At 33.9% G+C, this 26,872-nt stretch overlaps 1 protein-coding gene across 3 annotated transcripts; it reads left to right on the forward strand.

The window, feature by feature from the left end:
- Positions 1-3,115: 3,115 nt before the first annotated feature.
- Positions 3,116-15,523, forward strand: LOC112024928 (oxysterol-binding protein-related protein 2A). 3 transcript variants are annotated; one of them, XM_065766171.1, is made up of 11 exons: positions 3,120-3,927; positions 5,515-5,874; positions 7,784-7,880; positions 8,709-9,151; positions 10,129-10,284; positions 11,746-11,913; positions 12,046-12,186; positions 12,417-12,647; positions 12,759-12,872; positions 14,589-14,782; positions 15,161-15,523. In XM_065766171.1, exons 1-10 carry the CDS (start codon positions 3,505-3,507, stop codon positions 14,769-14,771), a joined length of 2,316 nt encoding a protein of 771 aa, XP_065622243.1. In that variant the 5' UTR covers positions 3,120-3,504; the 3' UTR covers positions 14,772-14,782; positions 15,161-15,523. The 3 variants fall into 3 exon arrangements, with proteins under 3 accessions (XP_065622244.1, XP_065622243.1, XP_065622242.1); XM_065766170.1 differs by having other exon boundaries at positions 3,121-3,927; positions 15,156-15,523; XM_065766172.1 differs by lacking the exons at positions 14,589-14,782; positions 15,161-15,523 and having other exon boundaries at positions 3,116-3,927; positions 12,723-12,873.
- Positions 15,524-26,872: the final 11,349 nt, after the last annotated feature.

The raw sequence follows: 26,872 nt of genomic DNA on the forward strand, positions 1-26,872 counted from the left end.
CACTCCAAAATGTTTTCCTTTCAATTTCTCTCCAAAATTTTTCATCCACCCTATTTCGCCTCTAAACAAACACACTTTTAAGCAAGAAGAGTAGGCTGACTTAGAGAAACGGTAAGGTAAAAAGGTTTGTGAAGTCTCAAGAAAATTAACTCCAAATATATTTATTAAGGCCTAGATCATTTGTACATAACAATTTTTAGGGTGAAACTCATCAAATTTGGTCAATAAGGGAACTCCTAGCCTTTTTAAGTGTTTAACATAACTCTTTTCTTTTTTTAGAAGATTTTTAACATAACTCATTAGACCATATACAAATTTTACAAGTCAAAAACGATGGAGAATATACTAACTAACTTTTTTTTTTCTTCTTTTTTTTGTTAAAATATACTAGCTTTGCAACCTATAATAAGTCACATGACGTGTGTCCTAACGTGTCATGTTAGCACTTCAGGAAAGTGTGTAATAAGAAGTCTACCATGTTATTATTATTATTATTGTTATTATTATACAATATTAATAGCCTAATTTAAATGGATATATGTGTAAAGTTTATTCCTTGTCTCTTACACTCCCAAACACTTATACTTATAGAGTGACCATCGCGTCAAGAATGCATGGTGGTATCATATTATTATTATTAAGTGCTTTCATATGTATTTTATTTTATTTTAAAAAAAATTATAAATTAAAGACTAAAGAGAATCCATTGATAGTTTAGGATAAAATTAGACTATAATATATAGTTCAAACATAACTGAAAGCACATTTTGGACTTTTTATTAAAGGGTCTTGTAAGGACTTTATTTTAACTTCAGCTCACCAAGAATCGTGGAAGATAGCCTAATAAGCCCAAAACAATATATTTGTTAAAGAATGGGTCTTGCAAAAAAACTTCCTAGCAAATTAAGTACGGACCATAGCTAATAGGATCCATGCCAATAAGACTAAAAATGCGAATTGATAGAAATAACGCTCCTCGGTCAAGTTCGAGGATGAGATGTTCTTATAATGAATCAAGCTTATCTGTGTACAATGTGTTCTTCTTCTTTTATTCCTTCTTAGATTACCTGCCCCATTTTTATGGTAGTCATTTCCTTATATAGTCTCTTACTTCTACATTTTAGCTCTCCACCTGTTGATTTTCTAGGAAATCCTTTGGATGTTTGTCCCATTAGGACCTAGTAGCTTTGTGAGGAGCTGTGAGCTGGGATGACACTATTCAAGTGTCATTTCTCCATAAATGCTGCCAATTCTTTTGGTGCAGTGCATTTAGTGTAGTGGTGATAGCCTTCTTCTCAGATATTTCTTCTTTTGTTGTTGGCTTAGCTCTGCTACCTTCCCTGAAGCTTATCTTTCCAAAATGGTTAACTCCTTAAAGCTCTCTCGAGGTGGCTCGGCTCCTCGAGAACCTTAGCTGTTTCGTCATTCTCCTATACTCTCCTCGGCCTATTGATTTAGGATTATGCAATCCCTTTAACCATCCTCGAGTGTTTTTTTGTCCTCAGGCACGACCCACAATCCAATAAATGTGCTCAATTTTCTTGTCCTCATAGGTCTAGTCAGCGATGTCCTTAGGATATTTATTAATGGATAATTTTAGGAAGGTTATAATATCATTTTTATGAAAAATGTAAATAGCCATAAAAAAATCAGTTAATTTTTTTTTCATAAAAAATTTCTAAAAATATATTTTAATCAATGCCTTTAGGGCATCCATTAACTAGCTATCTCTTCAAAAATGGCAAATTAGAGCATCTCCAACATATGAGACATATTTCCGAATAAAATTCATTTTTTTTTTTACTTATTTACTTTTTTTTTTTTACATACTTTCCAACTGGTTGTATATATTGTCTCTTTTTCATTTATTCTTTATTATTTTTTGTGTAAAAATAGAGACAAAGATGAAAGATAAACTATTTTTGAACTCTTTTGAAGGAGTATTTTATTTTTATGGTTTTACTTTCTAAATTGGAGAGGATTTTGTGAGATGTTGGAGATGCTCAACCAATTCATGCTCTAGCCAATCTTTATTTATTTATTTATTATTTTTTTTTAAGTGTGGCTTTTTCATTATTTATGAATAATTAATAATGAGTTTAATAATAACTTTCACTCCAAACCTACTTATTGAGTTCAAACATGCAAAAGAATTTACCGGTTAAGCCAACTTAATTCCCATTTGATTGCTATTATTATTTTTCTATTAAAAGGATAAAAGGCAAGATTTAATTCAAATGTAGCTAATAATTGATTTTCCCCCTTTTTTAAGTGCAAAAAATTAGAAAATTTTGTGCACGCGAATCTAACGTTATAAACATTTCCTTTTCTATTCTTTAAAATATTAATACATATACTGGTCACTTTGTTCTTTCTTAAATGTCTTTTATTTAAAATTTATTGAACTATATAAAATTTAAATCCTATCCTATCTATTATAATAAAGATGATTTTAAAACTTTAGCACCATGACTCAACGTTCAACCCTTGCAAGTTGCAATTGACTTATTTATTTTTCGTACTATTGTTCTACCACGGGCACGGGTTGGGTTTGGCAGAGGTGTATTTCATCTTTGAATTATGAGAAAAAATAATGCTTTAATGTGCCAACTGAAAAAATAAGTTCCCACCTTATTCGTCAAAAAAAAAAAAAAAAATCCCAGCTGAAAAAAAAAAAACAGTAGTACTACTTCGCAGTAAGAAAAAGTCTAAACACTACAAAAATTTGAGCTATTCTGGCAACTTCTACCAACTACAATTCGTGGCGAGTTGTGGATAAAATTATGATTTTGGATACGAGACCATAATTTTTCTAAAAATTTTCACAATTTTTTATCATAATTGTGACGAGCGGAGAATGATCAGTGAAGAAAAAAATAATGACTTTAAGTGAACGTTAACCCCTCATGATTTATCATTGTGGTAAAAAAAAAAAATGACAGATAAAAAAAATCATGATTACGCAGTAAATTAATGCCATTGATTACAATTTACAACGCCTCAGTTCCTACTCATTAAAATCACTTACTGCCACACTCATCATCGTCTTTGCTTATTTAGCTCAAAACTCATCCACATAAAAATAGTGTTAATTTTTTACTGCCAATTTAAACTCTCATCACAAGAGAGAATTTCTCATTCTTGTTAACCAAAAACGAAGAACGAGTCGTTCTCAACCTTTTGGAAAAAATGTTAGTATTATTCAACAACAACAACAACAACAACAGTTAATTACGATTCTGCCACGGCCTTTATTTCCAACTGTTCCTCAACTCACACAGAGATACAGATATAAATATTGTGTACTACTTTGCCATCAATTTAAGTAACAAAACCCCATTTTTTTAAGTAAACAAATCCCTCAATTTCTTTCTCTTTCTCTCTCAGTTTCAGAGCTCAATATCTTTCATTCACCTTCTTATTCTCTCTCTCTCACATTTTGATGCTTCTTGGTTTTCGCTTATGGAATAAGTGGAAAAACTGAATGAGATTTGGTGCAAAAAAATGCGAGTGAAGGAAATGCACCCGCTGTGTTGTATTTCGCTGGAGAGTCCTGGAGGTAGTCTTAGGGATCAATCGCCGGAGCCGCCATTGTCGGCGTCGCTATTGAGAGCGAGGAGTTTGCCGGCTACGGCGACGGCCGGCGGATCTGACGGCAATGCGGGACGATCGGAGGCCACGGTGGCCGGAGTCCTCCACAAGTGGACCAATTACGGCAAAGGATGGAGATCCAGGTGGTTCCTTTTGCGTAACGGCGTTCTTTCCTATACGAAAATCCGGCGGACGGAGAATCTCAACCTCCTTATGTATCCGACCTCCGACGACGTCACGCTGATCGGAGAAATCCCCGCCAATCGGCTCTCGAGATTGGACAGTAGTGGCAGACGAAAGCACCACCAGAAAACCGTTGGCATTGTCCATCTCAAGGTACAGTTTTATCACCGATCGAATCGCTGCGTTTGGCACAGAAATATTTCCATTGTATTCGTCTCTATCTGAAAATTTTTATTTTCCTTCACAAGAATCCGATTCAATCAGAAAAAAGCAAATAAAACAAAAAGAGTACTAAGTTTAAGAACTATAAGGCTTGGATAACCGAGCGAACTATAAGTTTAAGAACCAATGGTTTCTTGCTTTGTTCTCCATCTTTCTGTGACTCTCTCTGTTCGTTCGAGTTTGTTAATTAAATTTCAATTTTCCACTTTGTTTTGTTTTGTTTTTTTTTTTTTTTTTTTTTTTACAGTTTTAAAGTTTTAACTGGATGTCAATGATATAAGTATAAAAAAAAAAGTTAATTAAATTTCAATTTTCCACTTTGTTTTTTTTTTTTTTTTTTTTTTTTTTTTTTTTTACAGTTTTAAAGTTTTAACTGGATGTCAATGATATAAGTATAAAAAAAAACTGTTTGTCAATGTTCAGTGGGTCACATCAACAGGTGTTGAAATGGGGAGGGGTGGGGGATTGTGATAGGCTACTTTGTAGGCATAGGTTTTATTATCCTTTGGTCACATCAGGGATCGATTTGTAATGTATTGGTTTCATTTTTGAGCTCTCATTCATATGCGAAACTTCTTTCGTCAGATTCATATGCATATTTTTTTTTTGAAATGAGATTCATATATATTTTTTTTCCACAAATCCCATATCGTAAATAATCTCTCTTTTTCTCGTTAAGTTCGGTAGTCTTTTTCTTTTCTTCTACGTGTTGGTAAAGCTTTCTGGGTGCTGTTTCTTTTACTCAAAGGTGAGGAAGTTTTTCAAGTTTTTGTTTTTATTTCTTTTTTTGGGTGCGTCTATAATATATATATATATATATATTTTAAATAATACTAGCTTTTGTGAACAGTTTAGTGATCAGAATCGGACGGTAGGGAATTAAGGAATAAAGTGGGTTTGTATTTCTTGCTTTTTTTTGAGTTTGACTCATTTTAATTGGGTTAAATGGATTTGAGTGGTTAGTGGTTGCCATTAAGTTTAATTAAACATCTTGTAATTTTTGAGGTATGATTGGGTCTGGTTTCTAGCGATATAAATGAAGGGAAATGTGGGGACTTGATACCACGGAGTGGGGTTTGAATCTTTTCAATATTGAATTCTAAGCTATACCACTGTTTTGAAACGGGAAAAAGAATAGAGAATATGTATTTTAAATTTGGGTCTACTTAACTGGTTGTCTTTATGGTCAAAATTCCATTGGTGCTTTGCTTTTCTTTGCGTTTTTGAGCAAAGATTTGGTTGTAAAAAGAGTGAGATCCCCACACTTGATTGTTTTCTGGTTGGTGGATAGACCGAGTCTCAGCTTGCTTTGTCTATAATTGCTGCATATCGCGGTGTGTCTATTAATATACATTATCTGATACAGACAGTATTTATATTTTATTTCATTCGCAAGGCAATTTGTCTTCGATTAGTTACTCTCTTAATTGCTTTTGTTTACTGAATTTATGTTAATTTTTTAAGAGACATACATGTTGATCAAATGTGCTGGTGGTGCCACTCTTTCCTGTGTAGCAGATCTCATCTTTTCGGGAGAGCAAATCTGATGATCGAAAGTTCTACATATTTACAGCCACAAAGACCCTTCATCTGAGAACTGATTCGAAGAGCGATCGGGTGGCTTGGATTCAAGCTTTGGTCTCAACTCGGAGCCTATTTTTACTTAGGCCAATCAATGACAATCTCTCCCTTGTGCCAAATGATATATCTATATCAACCGAAAGGCTTAAAAAACGCTTACTTGATGAGGGAATAAACGAGAACCTTGTAAATGATTGTGAGCAGATTATGCGTTCAGAATTCTCAGAAATAGAAGGGCAAGTTCAAGTTCTTTGTCAACAGCGATCCACTTTGCTTGACACGTTAAGGCAGTTAGAGGTAAATTAGTAAATTGGTATGCTTTGTCAATTTATGCAAACTTTAACTATTTGTTTCTGCTGATGGCTCTCTTTACATCAAAGTGGACTAATTCTATGTTCAACCTAGGATCCTATTAAGTGACTGGTTTTTTTTTAGGGTTGTTAATTTACTGAACACCATGCTTTCCTTAAATCCTTGACCTTGAGCTTCTTATGGTGCCAATACTGATCAAGAAAACTGTTTAACCATTATTTTGTTTTTTTTTTTCCATTATTCTTTCTTCTTTGGATTCATCTTTTCTTTCCATTTACACATCTCAACATTTTTGTTTCTCATTTTGTAAACATATTACTTGATTGCCATGGGGGACAATTAATGAGGGCCTGGGAAGGCTGGGGAAGAACGGAATGGAAGTATGGAACCCACCATTCCTTGTTTGAGATTTAAAAAAAAAAAAAAAATCATAAATAAAAAAAGGAAGGATATGATAGTCAATTCACATACTTCTCCTTCCCATTATTTTATTTCGTTCCCTAATAATTCATCTTTTCTTTTTTATTCCAATTCTTTATAAACTCATAAGAGCATTGATTTTTTTGACAAAATTGTTTAAATATTCTTTTTGCAACAAGAATCGGCATTTTTAATTAAATGATGGCCCCCTTGTCATATTATATTATCTGCATGCTAATTCCAAGATCTATATTTTCTTTAGGCACAATTTGAAATGAATCGAAATTATTTTTCAAAGTAAAAAAAAAAAAAAAAAAACTTTTTAAGCAACTGTTCTTTCCCTTATTATGTTATCAGACATCAGAGACTATTATATCGTATTATTTGCATTCTTAAGTGCAATATCAATATTTTCTTGAGGCACAACCCCTTATAATGGTCATTTATTTATTTATTTTTTTTGCAAAGTGAAAAAAAGAAGAAGATAATATGCCTTTTAAGTAACAGTGAAATGAATTGTTTCATATGTTATTAAACCTGTATAGAATAATGTGTGTGCGTGTGTGTGTGTGTGTATGTTGTGCATTGAGCTAAATTTTCTTTTGATCATCTTACTGGATCAGTGGGTCACTCATGATCAATTACAAGTTCTGTCTTCTTGACTGCCGGATGTTTCGTATAATACATATGTTGAAGTGAGAATCAGAAATTGGCAATTTGACATTCATTGTCATTGTGAGAGTAGAGTATTATCTTATCTCACTGCATCAAAGACAACATTTATAAGGTCATTTAGATGATTAATATTATTGGAATATTGGAGTTTTCAGCAATTAAATAATTTGTCTGTGGTTCTACTATTATTACTGCTTCTCATGGTAACAAATTGGACTAGAAATTTGTTATAATACCACCACACACTCTTGGCGTGATGGTCACTCCACAAGAACTTTGTGGGGGGGGGGGGGGGGGTTGGCGGGGGCAAGGGTTGGGGTTCAATTCTTCAGGAAGGAGTTTCACATACATATGCACTTAGATTAGGCTAGAGTAGAATTTCTATGTTGTATTAAAAAAAAAAAAAAAAAATCTTCATGGCACTTAAATTTGACCTTTTATATATATATATATATTTATATTTTTTTCTGGGGACAATTGTGATAACGAATTCTTGTCATCACCCTAGCAGAATGTTTTTGAAAGGAACAATTTACTAATGATCTTTACCAAGAATAGACCATCCAAATTTCGTAATTTAGAGGTTGGCAACACTATGCATGATCTCAGTAGTAGTCATGATTTCGGTCTAGTATTGCATCAAGTTGGTACCAGTCTTAATTAGAACAACTGGTTCAATGCCATTTATTTTTCAATTTCTGAATGTGATGAATTTTCATTCTACCATTTCTTTATGCAGTGAACATATGATTCCTAGAATTAGCTTGTTTATCTAAGACATTTACTTTTGCATATGCAGGCAGCTAATATTGAAGCTGAGGCCTCTGGGATTCATGATGGTGAATACCAACTGACCAAACATGAGTTTTCTGGTCTAGGGCGTGGAAAATACAGTGGTATGTATCATATGTATGCTTTCATTTCTTTATACTCATTTACTTATATGCATTAAATTTTCACTTTGGTTGGTTGTGGAAAAAAAGAAACTAGTCATTGTTGGGTAAACAGAGTTAAGTTGAACATATATTCAGGTTTTTATTTATGTATTTATTTTTTCCTTTTTCCTGTCTATTAGCTTTCTGAGTTCTACCTGTAAATGTTAAATAATCTATACATTATGTATCCTTTTGATAAAATAACCTTTAGTTGTTTGTTGTTATTCTTTTATCTACAATTTTAGAAAAGGAAAAAAATCTGATGAGAATAATAACCTTTGTATTTTCTAACTATCTCTCATAGATAGAAGTTTATATTCTTTAGAACTATGCTGATCTATCGTATAGAATACCACTTGTATTTTGATTCATTAGTGGTTTGTTTGACATCTGATGATTGATCACTCTCATGGAGTACTAGGTAGATTGTAGACTCTTTCTGCTTCAATAAGAAAAGATTACTTATTCACTTGTGGTTTATAACTTTGGCCTTGATTGAATTAGTTAAAATTGAAAGCCAAATGGTATATTTGTCTGATGTTTCAATTGTCAAGACCAAAACTGGTCAATTCATTGATTTCTGCTCTCTTCAAATTCTGTTTTCTCTGTATTGTTTTGTTGAAGTTAGAAATAATTTAGGGTCATCATAATGAACTTCATCAATAAATTCATCTGTGCATATTGCGTGGATAATGTGGCAAGTTGCTGCTCTCTACAACTGCCAACATCCATTTATATATTTTAGCTTCTTAGCATATATACATATTTCTTGACATTTATGGTTTGTAGAATGCAGCACGACTGAATCATCTGATGATATTGAGAAACAAGAGCTTGAGGAAGTGTCAGATGAAGATGAAATGTCCTTTCATGACTCAAAAGAATATTTTACTGAACCCAATGTTAGCTGTGGGTCTATAAAAGAAGTTTCCAATCACCTTGATAATTATAGAGAAGCTGAAAGTCAATGTGATGTGGTGAAAGTTCAGAACAAGAGGGAAGTTCGAAATTCTAGATATCCACACATTGAAAGGCGGAAAAAGCTTCCGGATCCTGTTGAGAAGGAGAAGGGGGTCAGTCTTTGGTCTATGATCAAGGACAATGTGGGAAAAGACCTCACACGTGTTTGCCTCCCTGTTTACTTTAATGAGCCAATATCATCTCTTCAAAAATGTTGTGAGGACTTAGAATACTCTTTTCTTTTGGATCAAGCATATGAGTACGGGAAAGCGGTAAGTAAGATTGATATACATTACTTATCTCTGGATCAGTGATATGAATTTAACAGTTTCTTGGCATACATTTACTTGTAATATGACTTAATGTGTTTATGGTTGTCCAAGCTGTTGTGCTCCTTTCCTTTTACTCGCTCCTGAAATTTTGTCTTTTAAAGGGATTTTTGTGTTATTTGTAATATATATAAATGCCTATTAATAACTATCATAATTATTTAATTTCATATTTAGACAAAAAATATAAGTGAGAAAAAAAATTATTTTAAACTTTCTCGTGCATTGCATAGGTTACCGACTAGTATTTGCATAAAAGAATTGCTGCAAGATATTGGGTGAATGAATAGTGGGGTACGTTTGCTGTGGAAGTTGATCGGGTCCATTATGTTTCACATGGTGATAGAGATTAGTTGTTTGGGCTTTTGTTAAAGGCTATAATTTTTTAAATTTTTTTAACAAAACAATTTGAGTGAAAGATTGTGTTATTTCTTCTGTCACTATGCCTGTCATCAAACTAAATGCTAATTTTGCAGTAGCCTCTGAAAGAACATAAATTTATCATATCTGTTCTGTTAATTGCATGAGTATCTGCCCTAAGTAACTACTAGTATACCATATTCAATTCATCTTCATATTGGAGTGTTTTGGATTGTGCACGCATGCAGTCCAAGCTTGGCCTATGATGATTATGAATCTATGATCTTCTAAGTTCCAATGCTTTTCATAGAAGACCACTGTAATATTTAAAACCTCTATGTGCATTCTTTATAGTGTAATTTTCCTACACATTTAGACTTGTTTTCCTATTGTTTTAGATGTATTTATGTGTAATTGATTGTTCTTAAAATGTGCATTTTTCTATGACTTCTTTGGCATGTTAGTGGAGTAAAATGCTCTGAGAGCATCAAAAAGATAACTGTTCAGAAATTTGTGAATCTGACAATTTTCTCCCATGGGTTCATGCATTGCGTAATCAGGGGAACAGTCTTCAGAGGATTCTGAATGTTGCTGCTTTTGCGGTTTCTGGATATGCTTCCTCTGAAGGTCGACATTGTAAACCATTCAATCCTTTGTTGGGGGAAACTTATGAAGCTGACTATCCTGAGAAAGGAATTCGCTTCTTCTCTGAGAAGGTACAATATTTAACTAGTTACTTTACTGAGAAAGGAATAAGTAGCAGTTACATTGATCTTAAAATGAAAATTGTTTGATAATTGAGTTGAGGTCAAGATATGATTTTCAGTTTTAGCAAGAATTCAGCTTTTGGCTTCATAAGAAATTCTGTAACTTCAATAAAGAAACTTTGGTTGGAAGATTCTCTATCATGAAGAGCAAATTGGCAGTATGTATCATTTTCCAGAAACTGAGAAAAATGATGTATATTAGCTGTGAGAAGAACATGATTTACAATTGAAGAGACAGGTGGCACCAACTTTAAGTAGAGTGGTGATCAAATGACAAATTCCACAAATTAAAATTCTGATCCATTATGAAAAAAGAAAGCTCTAGTTGAAACCCTTACTAGTTGTTTGATTTGGGATAATCTTTTGCGATTTCCAAGAATACTTTTAGGATTCCCAAGTATTTCTATGTTTGGTTGCAAATAACTGAAGAGTAATTATATGCATTTGGAATCCCATTTTGGGGGTTTATGAATTCTCTTTTAAAAATATGGGCACCCACGTTCCCATGGCTTGGGAAGTTATATTTTTTTAATTGACGGTTATACCTCAAATTTAATATTATTTTGAATATAACTTTTTCTAATAAAGTGTTTATGTTATGTATTCATTTTTTAAAAATATTATTGTTATATTCACCTTTAATAATTTTTTGTTTAACTTTGATTTTGTATGCTGTTTGTAATTTTTTAAGAAAATATATAATTTTGATGAACAAGGCACAGCGCTTTGATAAACCATAAAAAATTTGAAAAATTATTTTGGTCTTGTATGTGTTAATATTAGACTCTTTTTATTATTTATGTAAGATTTGACTTAATTCACGGATCATATTATTTTTCTTATTATGTATTTGATGAGTAATACTTTTACATTGTATTTATAAGGCTAAAGATATTATAAGAAGAATAAATGATTCCTATAAGATTTATAGGAATAAACCAAACACGGAGATCTTACATTCATGGAAACCTATTTAGATTTTTAATCAAATTAAACATGAGCATACCTACATTTTCAGGCATCCAGGTTTATTGGAATCACATTTATAAGAATTTGGATGCCAGAGAGGATATTAGATTCCCTGAGTTTCAGTCCAAAGGCTATGACCTTATGAGAAGAAAAATTCCATGAATTTTTTCTCTAGGAATTTTGAAGATTATGTTTGTGTTTCATGAGAATAGTGAAAGAAATAAATTAATTGAAATGTGATGTGTTTTTGAGAACTTAATCCATATGAGGAGGCTTAATTACACATGAAGAATATGTAATGCTGCTGTATGGCCATGTATGTTCTTCAGTCTTTTAATCACTTTCGCAAGTGTTCATTTTGAATAAATACAGTAATCATAATCAAACAATTAAATGTAATCTTCAATCCAAAGTAATTTGATATCATGTTGATTGCAACAGGTCAGTCACCACCCAACACTCATTGCCTGCCACTGTGAGGGAAGAGGGTGGAAATTCTGGTGTGACAGCAACATCCGCACAAAATTTTGGGGGCGGTCAATTCAGCTTGACCCTGTTGGAGTTCTGACATTAGAGTTTGATGATGGTGAAATTTTCCAGTGGAGCAAGGTGTGCATTGTTGTGTGATTATGTTTGTGCAAAATATTGACTGCTCAGTTGTCTTGATCTTGTGCTTTTCTTTTCTTTTCTTTTCTATCAGTGCTTCATTGATATTCTAAAACATGATCATGCTATTCTTAGGTCACTACAACTATTTATAATCTTATCCTCGGTAAAGTTTATTGTGATCACCATGGGACAATGCACATACATGGTAATCGTGAATATTCATGCAAACTCAAGTTTAAAGAACAGTCTATTCTTGACCGAAATCCTCGCCAGGTTAGTATTGCATTCTACTTGTAGAGAATTCCATTCATATGCTTGCATCTTGACCGAAATATCTGGAAAAGTTATAGAAACTTTTAAATTCCATTTACCTTTGGATCACCGTATATCTGCATCGGCTACATGCTGTATCACTATTCCTGATAGAACCTATTTGTCTAATTTAATTGTTATTTACTGACATGATTAACAGATTCATTTAATTGTATCCTACATCTACACAGGTAAATGGATTTGTTGAAGATGTTATGGGAAAAAAGGTTGCCACATTATTTGGGAAGTGGGATGATAGCATGTATTATGTTAATAATGATGGGAGTGGCAAGCCCAAGGATTGTACTTCCTCTTCTGATGCATCCTTGCTATGGAAAAGGAGTAAGCCGCCTCCTAATCTCACTCGGTACAACTTAACTTCATTTGCAATCACACTAAATGAGCTGACACCAGGACTGCAGGTAGACATGATGTATCAAATCAATTTTCTCAGCATTTTCATTTCCCTCTTATGCATCTCTAATTGTTTTTTTTAGTTGTGTCTGATCCCGGGTATTTGATCACGGATTAAGGAGAAGCTCCCACCCACGGACTCGAGGCTTCGACCAGATCAACGACATTTGGAAAATGGCGAATATGAGAAGGCGAATGCGGAGAAACAGCGGTTGGAAAAGAGGCAAAGAATGGTATGCTTAGTACCTCTTTCTCATGAACATTCATGCAAACACATCTTAGCTTCATTTGCTAAATTGTGTGATCCTTTTTCGTGTTTGATTTTTACACTCGGAAGGCAAAAAATGTTCAGATTGCTGAGGTGGCATGTTTTGATTGGTAAATAATAAAAGTAATGTTAGCAGTGGGCCAATGTGAGAGTGATATTGCACCAATCACACCTTGTCACTTTAGCAAGTTGTGAAAAAAGCTGTCCATGGCATTGCCCTTCTCAAAGTGGCTTTGACAAATGTCAGCCACAGGTTGGGTAGGCTTTTGCTCTTAATGGCACTTGCCTGCCTGCCTAATGATATGATTTGCTGATCTTGCTTATTAAACTTGGTTTTGTACCAGGGTTTTCTTAATTTCAGTTTAAGTCTCCCATAATAGGTTCATGTAAGCTACACTGTCATCAGCTTACATAAATATTATGTTTGCTATACTTACTAGTATGTACATCTAAAGTCCATGCTATGGTCAGATATATTTATGATGTATCTTTCTAGAAACCAAGTCTTCATTCTAGGATGTAATCATTTTTTTTTAATGAATTGATAAAGAAAGCCTCAGTTACACTGACATGAATGTCTCTGGCTTTATATCTGGACTCATCATTGAATGTCTCTGGCTTTACATCAGTTGCCAGCTGCTGGTTACAATATATGTTCTATGAAACTTTAGCAGTTGTGGACAAAAATCTGTGTATGCACAATCATTTTGATGTGGATTTATGCTGTAGCTTTTAATTTATTTAAAGCTGGAAGCTTAAGGAATTTTGAAAATATTGTATCATGGTTTCCGTAGAAAATTAGGTAACAATTTGTTTGTTGTTGGCTTCTACTAAGATTAGATCTTGAGAAGAGGATGCTGAATGGTGTGAAATTATGCAAATTAGCATGTTTTGATCTTGGATTTTGTGCATTATGGATAAGAAGGGGATGACCGATATATGTCTGTATAGTTGTATTCCTTGGACTAAATTACCTCTGTTGTTAAGGCCATTATCAGTTTACCCCGACTTTTTGAATACAACACTGTACCTCCCCGCATCTTGGACTAAAAGGCAATATCATGTTTTCATCCAAATTGATGGAAAATGATATCAAAACGACAAATACATGCATTTCCCTTCCAAAAAACAATAATACCAAGAAATGGTATTTTGTCATTTTCTTGCCATTTTCTGTCAATTTGGATGGAAAATATGGCTTTGCAAATTTAGTCCAAGGTACAGGGAGGTAAAGTATAACATTCAAAAAGTCAGGAAGGTAAACTAATGATGGCCCTAATCACATAGAGTTATTTGTCATTTATCCTCAATATATATAGTCATATGTTGTCTTGCAAGTGCCACAATAGACTGGATTAATAGTGAATAGTGTGGCTAATAGTTACCAGTGTAAATTGAAACGAGTCTTGTAACAAGTGACTTGAAATTCTTGGGTTTTCTGGGCCCCCATATGTCCCCCAAGAAGTTCTACATGCTGATTCCCCCAACTCTATTGATTCCGGTTGTTTTGTTGTACTTCTCTGATCTGTTTTACTGTTTTTTTTTTTTTTTTTTAAAGAATTGTAAAGCCTATATCTAACTTTACTTAGGCAGGCAGGACCTGGTTTAGGTTTTGTCCATAGTCATCAAAGCATTGTTATTTATCTTTCATTGGTGATTCATTTTACTCCTCATTTTACAGGCAAGGAAAATGCAAGAAAATGGGTGGAAGCCCAGATGGTTCCAAAAAGAAGAAGGTGATAATGGACCCTTTCGCTATGTTGGTGGATATTGGGAAGCTCGGCAGCAGGGCAAATGGGATGAATGTCCAAATATATTTGGTGAATTCAATGAAGACCTTGTTGATCCCTTAGAAGTGTCATGATCTTAGTTCAGGTGTGTACGTCATCTGAGTAACCATTTGTTCTTGAATTTTCAATATGCTGCTATTTTTCGCTGCTTTCATTAAAAATCACTTTTGTGACAAAACCTAGCATAATAATTGTATTGTTTATGCTACTTCCACAGCTCAATCACAACTCAAAAGGCCTTTATCAAAAGAAAACGATCTGTCATCCAGTGATCATATTCATTCATCACTTAATCAAAATTGCATTTTATCACATGGCAAAGTTCAATAATAAAGCAAGCATAATTACCTATGCCCCTCTACCGCTTAGGCCTAGTACAACATGTCACTGAATGTGTTCATTACTCATTAGAATTGCCATGAAAAGTTGTTAGATTGATTGTTTTGCTGATAATGCAGGATAGGTAGAAAACCTTTACTACTGTTAGAGAGTAAGCTGGGCAGGAAATGACCTGGTTGTCCATGTTTTTCGGCCGTATGTACCAGAATTTTAGTCTAAAGTTGGCAAAATTGATCCCCACATGCATTCGAGTGAAGAAATCATCTTTCAAGCACGTGGCAGTGGTTAGGTCAGAAGTCTAGTGTATCTTTTTAACATTGTCCATGTCTGCAGTGGGGGTTAGCTTGTGTAATGTAATCTCTCTCTCTCTCTCTCTCTCTCTCTCTGTCGTTTTTAACTGTGCTAGCCCTTGGCTGAGCATTTATTTCATATTTATTTGTACTTTCTTTATTTGAAATAATAAAAAGAAACAAAGATTTTTTTTTTTTTTTTTTTCTTTCCATAATTTCGAAACTGCAAGTTCCTTGTTCAGGCGATTAAGAATGTCATTTCCTCTTGACTATCCAATGTGCTAGCAATCAACCAATAAAATCCGGAAATGACTGATGTCATAAAATTATGCCTGTCCAGGAGCACTTCATCGTCAGTATCCTGTGACCAGACCTTTTGGTCCTCATGCTTTGGTATTTGACGGACAGCTAGATTTTCATTCTTATTTATGTAAAGCAGACTATTAGTTTCAACTCTTAAAAATCTGAGTTGCTTAATGGGAATGGAAGTTAAAGACTTAAGGGCCGTTGTGGTGCCTATATTTGTTTCTTTTGTTTCGCCGTGAACATACTGGGGTCACATTGCCGCATACATTCCAGGGAGGTACCATGTCTTTGGATTTCAATTAAAAGTTCTACTCAGTTAAAAGAAGAACAAAGAAAAAAAGTTCTACTGTTCCTGGGAGCTGGGACACTTGCTATCCAGCCCATGTCCACTGGCCCATTTCGTATTACTGCCACAATTCTGTAATCCATTCAAATATAAACATGCCATTCAAATATAAACATGCCATGTATAAACAAAGACAAAATTTAAGTACAATACTTTAAGTGTTGTTTTTTAGATTTTTTATTTAAGATTGAGTCATGTAGCTACTTAACTAAAAAGTACACTTTCATTTCATGAAGAAAAATTCACATGGTAGAATTTTAACAATGGAACTTAAGGAATATTATTTAAATACTTTACTTAAGTCTTGCTCATGAACAAAATAGTCGTTTCCATTTCACCAAAAAAAAAAAAAACAAAAAAACAAAAAAACAAAGAACAAAATAGTTTTTTATTTTATTTTTTAGCCAAGAGAACAAAATAGTCTTGGATAGCAAATATTCCAACCTTAGCTACTGGTGGTCATGTGATACAAGTGTCCCGTAATAGCAAGTCTCATAATAGGAACTCAACTATTGTTATACTCCATCTTAGATTAAAGGATTTACATTAAGTCACAACTTAATTTAGTTTTAGAGAAAAAAAAATTGTAATTTTTTATTGAATTGCAAATCAATTCATTAATTTATATATATATATATATATACACACATATATATAAGTTACAAGGCTTTGATCTTAGGTTACAACCTAAAGAAAACAAAAAATTACATGGCTTTTGACTTTGTTACAATCTAAAGAGAACAATATTTCAAGGATAAAGCTTTATTTTATGTCCTTAACCCGAAGGCTAAATTACAAGGTAAAAAAGGTATTAGAAACTTTCTCTATTAAATCCAAAAATAGGTCCCCGTTATGTAATTGCCGTTGACAATCTACCCATATACAATTACAGCACAGAAAGAATTACAAGAGTAAAGTGTTGGTACCGTCACATCACATGTCATGGGAACAACACAAGTGACATAAATAATAGAGAAGAAAAGATTCATTTATCATGAGCAAACTCAAGGTTAGATCAAAATATGAAATTAAGTAACCTTTAATTTATTCCATAGACAATGATGGATTTATTTATTTTAACTATGCATGAACATGATTTTAACGTAAGAAAATTTCACATGATGTTTTGACTTAAGACTCCATGAAAACCTAATCTCCTATGTGGATGTCATAATTTCATGTATCACTTTTCAAAACTAATAATGTCAATTCTACTAGGTGATGCGTGCGCATGTTATAATGATAATGGAGATCACTTCATGAAATTTCCTTTAGAATTGACCTTTGTATTTTAGTGCATTTTTGTCTTAAAGTTTAAGAACTGGTCATGATTAATCATCACAATCATTTAGTCCTAGATTTCAAGAATTCATCTTGTCTTTTGAAATTTTTCGTGACTTAATCTTCAATCGATGGTTTGATTTTAGCACTCAATAATCAAAATGTTGTTTGAAATTAAGTTTTGGTTCATCTAACAACTCAAATAACATTTTTACCACATATTATTTTATTTTTGATTCATGAGCCGACTTCCGGTCATAAAATGGGGTGTTCACATTGGATTAAACACGAGTTGTTAGCTAAAGAACCCTACTCGAGTTCAACCTGATTTATTAACCAACCCATGTCTAACTTGATTAAACCATCCCAAATCCACTAAGCTCATTAACCTTCACAAGCCCAACATTTAGATCACCCATACCTAACTCGGTTTGGTAACTTTTCCAAAACCAAACCCAGTTTAGGGCCAACTTAACTAATGCTTTAGCCTTGTATTAAAAAATAAACTTACACTTCTTTATTATAAAACCTTGGAAAGATAACACTTTAGAGAGACATAAAGTTTATCTTTAATATATTATATTGAGACACCATTTAATCTAAAAATTTAAGCTTATGAATTTGGAAAAAGTTGTATTATATTGAATATTGATTATACCCCATCCCCACTCTATTGTAAAAGGGATCACCATCATCCATCATAATGATCTTGCCACCTTGTACTATCACTTATTAGGAAGATAATGTCTTCGAAAAATTTCACGTGAAGCCTTTACTTATCTCAAGAACTTAATTTTATGGGTTTGAGTTTGATGATGCTCAAAATCGTTAGTAGGTCTATCGCCTAAATCTGCAATCTTCAGTAAAAGGTGAAGAGTAGTGAACCTGCAAAAATGGAAACACCCTCAAAGAGCACCGGTGTGGTGCCGACCTAAGACCCTCCAAAGGTTAAGTCAGAAACTCACAATGATCTCTATGAATTTCAAAGAAGGAGTTTCTGAATAGTATTTTTTGTGTACCTTGAGATCGGAATGTCTCGGTGTTTATATAGGGGTTTGTGGATGAGCACCTTAGATGAATTGTAGGGAGATGGGAATTATCCCTTTGCCAGCGGTTGTGTGAATATAGGAGAGTCTTAGGTGATACGAACATTGTAATGTAGGCTCAATGTGCACATCTTTTCTTGTCCGTCCCTGTGGGTGATGGTCGCATATGAAGGTTAGGCTCACGAATGCTTACTTGTCAGCTTTTGTGCTTGACGTGCATCTTACTGGAGTAGTTGTGATAACTTGCATTAGTTACATCTAGTCTTCCATTTTTTATACATAGATAATTTCGGGAAGAGTAATCCATTCAGGAAGAGTAGCTCTTTTGGGAAGACTAGCCCATTTGGGAAGACTAATTATGGAGTTAGTAAAAAAGTTCCTCATTAGAGTTCAATTATGATGTAGAATAGACAGCACATGCCTTCCTAGAGCAGCAGGAGCATAGGAAGTCATAACGTAAAATCAAATGGGGGTGCCAATAGAGGTTATCTGGGTGACAGTGTTGGAATTGCATGAAATTTGGGAGGTTGAAGGGAAACGGCGCTCTGATACCAACTGATGTCGCGGAAGCCTAAAGAAAGCACACACAATGCTCTCTCGATGGAATAGAAACTAAATTGTTAGTTTCTTGTAGTAAACCTCGAATTCATGAGGGGTTTCCCTGAATCCAGAAGGAGAAGAAAATTGGAATTCACTAGAAAAATAATTTGACAAAAGTCTGTGTTTATTGATAATAGTTTGATTTACCCCTGTCGGCTACAAAACATATAAATACTGAAAAAAACATCTAAAAACCATAATTTGCACTAATTATGCAATTAGGTGACAAAATATCGAAATTTACTAAAAATGGAAAAATTGAGTTAAATGCATAATCATAAACTACTGACTTTAAGGGTTGTTCAAAAACAGACGGGGCCTTATTCTGACTTTTAAAATAAAAGTTATTAAGGAAAAACAAATATTACTATAAATAGCAAAAACACTATTTTCGGAGCCTTAATGAAGGAATTCGCCTAAATTTTGGCAACAAAGATGCTTGCCTACTGAGTGCATCAGCCATCTTATTAGTGACGCCAGACTTGTGCTTCAATGTGAAATGCAAGTACTGTATATAAGCTACCTATCGAGCATGCATCCTATTAATGCTAACTTGACTGTTAATGTGCTTCAATGCCTGATGATCTGTATATAATACAAACTCCCTCTAAATCAAGTAGTATTCCCAATGCTTAAGAGTTCGTACTACAACAAAGAACTCCAACTTATAGGCCGACCATTTACTTCGAGCTTTACAAACTTTCTCACTGAAGAATGCTACTGGTTTGTTGTCTTATGAAAAAACAACGCCTATCCCAACCACAGATGCATCACACTCCACCTGAAACACCTTATCAAAGTTAGGCAATGCCAAAATTAGGGCTTTGCTTAACTTCTCCTTGATCAAAGCAAAGCTTTGTTTTGCCTCATTTCCCTATAAGAACCTCCCCTTCTTCGACACTCAATGATAGAGGCTACTGTGTTACTGAAATCTTGAATAAACCTTCAATAGAAGGTTGCTAGCCTATGGAAGCTTCGTATATCATTCACTGTCTTTACGGCTGGTCATTCTCTAACTACACGGACCTTGTCCTTATCAACATGAATCCCATCCACACTGACCACATACCTTAAGAATAACAACTTATTAGTCAAGAAGTTGCACTTCTTCAAGTTGATATACAACTCATTGGCCTGCATCACCACCAATACTTCTCGCACATGATTATAGTGGGCTGCTTCTATCTTATTGTAAATCAGAATATCGTTAAAATAAACTACCATAAACTTTCCAATAAATCGTTTCAATACTTGATTCATAAGCACCATGGGAGGATCTATCTATGGACTTTATACTGGGTCTTTCACGAACCCAGCAAGGTATGAATTATGTTTTTGTTGTGGTTGACAGGTACTCGAAGATGTCCCATTTCATAACATGCAAGAAGACTTCAGATGCTACTTGAGTGGCCAATCTGTTCTTTAAAGAAGTTGTGCATTTGCATGGAGTGCCAAAGTCCATCACCTCTGACTGGGATACGAAGTTCATTAGTCACTGCTGGCGGATTTTGTGGAAGTATTTTGACACTTCCTTGAATTACAACAACACTAGTCATCCTTAGACTGATGGCCAGATAGAAGTGGTTAATCGCACTTTGGGGAATCCGATTTGGTGTATCTTAGGTGAGAAGCCCAAGAAGTGGGATCTTACATTGTCCCAAGCAGAGTTTGCTTACAATAGCTCAGTCAGAAAAAGCATGGTAAGTCTCCATGCCATTGTCTACTGCGTGCCCCTAAAACATGCTTTCGACTTTGTACCATTACCTGAGCTTCCAAAAGTGAGTCAAGTAGCAGAGAATATGACTGACCGTATTCAAGACATGCAAGAGGAGGTGAGGTAGAAACTTGAAGCTATAAATGCCAAGTACAAGGAAGTTGCTTATAAGAAGAGGCGTGAGAAGATTTTCAATGTTGGGGATTTAGTGCTAGTTTAGCGCAGGAAGTCACAACATAAAATCAAAGGGGGTGCCAGTAGAGGCCATTGGGGAGATAGTGTCGGAATTGCATAAAATTTGGCAGGTTGAAGGGAAACGGTGTTCTGATCCAGATTCATATCATGATTGTCACCAAAATTTAGGTGAATTCCTTCATTAAGGTCCCGAAAACAGTGTTTTTGCTATTTATAATAATATTTATTTTTTCTTAATAACTTTTAGTTTAAAAGTCAGAATTAGGTCCCGTCTGTTTTGGAACAACCTTTAAGGTCAGTAATTTATGATTCTGCATTTAACTCAATTTTGCCATTTTTGGTAAATTTCAATATTTTGTCACCTAATCACGTAATTAGTGCAAGTTAAGGTTTTTTAAACGTTTTTTTTAGTATTTATATGTTTTGTAGCCGTCAGAGGCAAATCAGACTATTATCAATAAATACAAACTTTTGTCAAATTATTTTCTGGTGGATTCACTTTTCTTCTCCTTATGGATTCAGGGAAACCCCTCATGAATTCAAGGTTTACTACTAGAAACTAACAGTTTAGTTTCTATTTCTTCAAGAGAGCATCGTGTGTGCTTTCTTCAGGCTTTTGTGACATCAAATTATGCAAAGTATATTTCTAAAGTTCTTTACCTTGCCTCAATTGAAAATTTCACTCATATGTGTATATCCCATATTTTTGTCACATTTATTATATAAAATTATTTTTAAATAAAACTCCCACTAAGAAAAGTGAGTCATTGTTGCATAGGATTTTGTCAAAAATAAAAAACTCTCTCTCTCTCTCTCTCTCGGATACTTAGGGGTTGTTTAGATTTGTTGTTTTTCATTACTCATAACTCTGTTTCCATTATCCATAACTCAAAACTAGTGGGTCCCATGGCTGAAAGGTTTGTTTGGATTTGTTTCCAATTTTTGTTTCCATCACTCAATTCTCTGATTTTTGAGTGATGAGTTATGGTAATTGAAAACACATTTTAGGTGTTTTTAAGTTATCAAAACCGAGTTTCCATGGCATTTTGGTAAATAAACACACATGGTTAGGACCCACTAGTCTTGTCAAGTCACTTTCCTTCTCTCTCCCACCAGTCACTCTCTTTTTTTTTTTTTCTTTTTTTTTTCCCCACTTTTCTTTCTTTTTGTCTCTCTTCTTTCTCTGTTCTTTGCTGCACTCCATCCAGTTCTTTCTTTCTTTCTCCTTCTTCTTCTTCTTCTTCTTCTTCTTCTTTTTTGGTTCTTCATTACATAATATTTTTGGTCTTCGCTACACTCCATGACTGGGTAAGGATGTCTCAAACCCATTAAAAAAAATCAAGAAACAAACTTTTCAAGCTTCAAGCTCCTCCCTCTTTTTGAAACCCTCTTTATTTTTTATTTTCTTTCTATTTATTTGCTCAATTTTCTCTTTTTTCTTTGAGCCGAAAGTTCCTTCCTTTGTAATTGTTTATGGATTTGGGGAATTGGTTGATTTAGGTTTGAGGGTTTGACAAATGGAATTTGGATTTGGGGTTTGAAAATACAAACATGAATGGGTTTCAAAATACCCATTACTTGTTTAGATTTTATTTTTATTTTTATTTTAGTTGTCCTGCTTCAGTATTTAGAACACCGTGCTATTGTGTGTTAGGTGTTTTTTTTTTTTTTTTTCCTTGTTTTGGATTTTTTAAAACTTCGGTGGGAGGGTTTGGAAAATTTATCACAAAATCAACACAACATTATTTCATGGATGGGTTTACGTGGTAGCAGAGGAAGGAAAGAAAGGAATAAAATAATATCATAAAATCCAAAAATTTGAAGAATAGAGGTTTTGGGGGAAAGAGAAGAAGAAGCATTAGATGAGTTGAGTGATTCTTTATTTTACATTTTTTTGGATTCAGGTTTGTGTTTTGGGAGAATAACAAGAGTGAAGGGGAAATAAGAAGTGAAGAAAATGGTGGAGAATGAGGGTTCCGCGGGTAGGCTAATAGAAGGCTCTGACTAAGTGCTTAGATATGGGTCCCACAAAAAGTAGAAATATTTGAGTGATGAGAAGCTAAAAATAGTGTGCCAAACGGGTGGGGTTTAGGAAATTGGTGTATTTTAGGTGATGAGTGATGAGTGATGAAAATTGAGTAAGGAGTGATGAGTGATGGTTTTTTAAAACCAAACAGCCCCTTATTGCTCTTTTTTTTTTTTTTTTTTTTTTTTTTTTTTTTTTTTTTTTTTTTTTTTTTTTTTTTCTTTCCATAATTTCGAAACTGCAAGTTCCTTGTTCAGGCGATTAAGAATGTCATTTCCTCTTGACTATCCAATGTGCTAGCAATCAACCAATAAAATCCGGTAATGACTGATGTCATAAAATTATGCCTGTCCAGGAGCACTTCGTCGTCAGTATCCTGTGACCAGACCTTTTGGTCCTCACGCTTTGGTATTTGACGGACAGCTAGATTTTCATTCTTATTTATGTGAAGCAGACTATTAGTTTCAACTCTTAACAAATCTGAGTTGCTTAATGGGAATGGAAGTTAAAGACTTAAGAGCCGTTATGGTGCCTATATTTGTTTCTTTTGTTTTGCTGTGAACATACTGGGGTCACATTGCCACATACATTCCAGGGAGGTACCATGTCTTTGGATTTCAATTAAAAGTTCTACTCAGTAAAAAAAGAACAAAGAAAAAAAGAAGTTCTACTGTTCCTGGGAGTTGGGACACTTGCTATCCAGCCCATGTCCACTGGCCCATATCGTATTACTGCCACAATTCTGTAATCCATTCAAATATAAACATACCATGTATGAACAAAGACAAAATTTAAGTACAATACTTTAAGCGGTGTTTTTTAGATTTTTCATTTAAGATTGAGTCATGTAGCTACTTAACTAAAAAGTACACTCTCAATCCATGAGGAAAAATTCGCATGGTAGAATTTTAACAGTGAAACTTGAGGAATATTATCTAAATACTGTGCTTAAGTCTTGCTCATGAACAAAATAGTCGTTTCCGTTTCACCCAGAAAAAAACAAAAAAACAAAGAACAAAATAGTTTTTTATTTTATTTTTTAGCCAAGAGAACAAAATAGTCTTGGATAGCAAATATTCCAAGCTTAGCTACTGGTGGTCATGTGATACAAGTGTCCCGTAATAGCAAGTCTCATAATAGGAACTCAACTATTGTTATACTCCATCTTAGATTAAAGGATTTACATTAAGTCACAACTTAATTTAGTTTTAGAGAAAAAAAAATTGTAATTTTTTTATTGAATTGCAAATCAATTCATTAATTTCTATATATATATATATAAGCTACAAGGCTTTGATCTTAGGTTACAACCTAAAGAAAACAAAAAATTACATGGCTTTTGACTTTGTTACAATCTAAAGAGAACAATATTTCAAGGATAAAGCTTTATTTTATGTCCTTAACCCGAAGGCTAAATTACAAGGTAAAAAGGTATTAGAAACTGTCTCTATTAAATCCAAAAATAGGTCCCCGATATGTAATTGCCGTTGACAATCTACCCATATACAATTACAGCACAAAAAGAATTACAAGAGAAAAGTGTTGGTACCGTCACATCACATGTCATGGGAACAACACAAGTGACATAAATGATAGAAAAGAAAAGATCATTTATCATGAGCAAACTCAAGGTTAGATCAAAATATGAAATTAAGTAACCTTTAATTTATTCCATATACAATGATGCATTTATTTATTTTAACTATGCATGAACATGATTTTAACGATAAAAATTTCACATGATGTTTTGACTTAAGACTCCATCATGGAAACCTAATCTCCTATGTGGATGTCATAATTTCATGTGTCACTTTTCAAAACTAATATTGTCAATTCTACTAGGTGATGCGTGCGCATGTTAGAATGATAATGGAGATCACTTCATGAAATTTTCCTTTAGAATTGACCTTTGTATTTTAGTGCATTTTTGTCTTAAAGTTTAATAACTAGTCATAATTAATCATCACAATCATTTAGTCCTAGATTTCAAGAATTCATCTTGTCTTTTGAAATTTTTCGTGACTTAATCTTCAATCGATGGTTTGATTTTAGCACTCAATAATCAAAATGTTGTTTGAAATTAAGTTTTGGTTCATCTAACAACTCAAATAACATTTTTACCACATATTATTTTATTTTTGATTCATGAGCCGACTTCCGGTCATAAAATGGGGTGTTCACATTGGATTAAACACGACTTGTTAGCTAAAGAACCCCGCTCGAGTTCAACCTGATTTATTAACCAACCCATGTCTAACTTGATTAAACCATCCCAAATCCACTAAGCTCATTAACCTTCAAAAGCCCAACATTTAGATCACCCATACCTAACTCGGTTTAGTAACTTTTCCAAAACCAAACCCAGTTTAGGGCCAACTTAACTCATGCTTTAGCCTTGTGTTAAAAAATAAACTTACACTTCTTTAGTATAAAACCTTGGAAAGATAACACTTTAGAGAGACATAAAGTTTGTCTTTAATATATTATATTGAGACACCATTTAATCTAAAAATTTAAGCTTATGAATTTGGAAAAAGTTGTATTATATTGAATATTGATTATACCCCATCCCCACTCTATTGTAAAAGGGATCACCATCATCCATCTTAATGATCTTGCCACCTTGTACTGTCACTTATTAGGAAGATAATGTCTTGGAAAAATTTCACGTGAAGCTTTTACTTATCTCAAGAACTTAATTTTATGGGTTTGAGTTTGATGATGCTCAAAATCGTCAGTAGGTCTATCGCCTAAACCTGCAGTCTTCAGTAAAAGGTGAAGAGTAGTGAACTTGCAAAAATGGAAATACCCTCAGAGAGCACCGGTGTGGTGCTGACCTAAGACCCTCCAAAGATTAAGTCAAAAACTTCACAATGATCTCTATGAATTTCAAAGAAGGAGTTTCTGAATAGTATTTTTTGCGTACCTTGAGATTGGAATGTCTCGGTGTTTATATGGGGGTCTGTGGATGACCACCTTAGCTGAATTGTAGGGATATGGGGTTATCCCTTAGCTAACTTGTAGGAGATGGGAATTATCCCTTTGCCAGTGGTTGTGTGAATATAGGAGAGTCTTAGGTGATACGAACATTGTAATGTAGGCTCAATGTGCACATCTTTTCTTCTCCGTCCCTGTGGGTGATGGTCGCATATGAAGGTTAGGCTCATGAATGCTTACTTGTTAGCTTTTGTGCTTGACGTGCATCTTATTGGAGTAGTTGTGATAACTTGCATTAGTTACATCTAGTCTTCCATTTTTTATAGATAGGTAATTTCGGGAAGAGTAATCCATTCGGGAAGAGTAGCTCTTTTGGGAAGACTAGCCCATTTGGGAAGACTAACTATGGAGTTAGTCAAAAAGTTCCTCATTAGAGTTCAATTATGATGTAGAATAGACAACACATGCCTTCTTAGAGCAGTAAGAGCAAAGGAAGTCATAATGTAAAATCAAATGGGGGTGCTAATAGAGGCTATCTGGGTGACAGTATCGGAATTGCATGAAATTTGGGAAGTTGAAAGGAAACGACGCTCTGAGACCAACTGATGTTACGAAAGCCTGAAGAAAGCACACACGATGCTTTCTCGATGGAATAGAAACTAAATTGTTAGTTTCTTGTAGTAAATCTCGAATTCATGAAGGGTTTCCCTGAATCCACAAGGAGAAGAAAATTGGAATTCACTAGAAAAATAATTTGACAAAAGTTTGTGTTTATTGATAATAATCTGATTTACCTCTATCGGCTACAAAATATATAAATACTGAGAAAAATGTCTAAAAACCATAATTTGCACTAATTATGCAATTAGGTGACAAAATACCAAAATTTACTAAAAATGGCAAAATTGAGTTAAATGCATAATCATAAACTACTAACTTTAAGGGTTGTTCCAAAATAGACGGGCCTTATTCTAAATTTTAAAATAAAAGTTATTAAGGAAAAACAGATATTACTATAAATAGCAAAAACATTGTTTTTGGAGCCTTAATGAAGGAATTCGCTTAAATTTTGGCAACAAAGATGCTTGCCTACTG

The sequence above is a fragment of the Quercus suber genome, unplaced genomic scaffold, assembly GCF_002906115.3.
Source record: "Quercus suber isolate HL8 unplaced genomic scaffold, Cork oak 2.0 scaffold_687, whole genome shotgun sequence".
NCBI classification, from domain to species: domain Eukaryota; kingdom Viridiplantae; phylum Streptophyta; class Magnoliopsida; order Fagales; family Fagaceae; genus Quercus; species Quercus suber.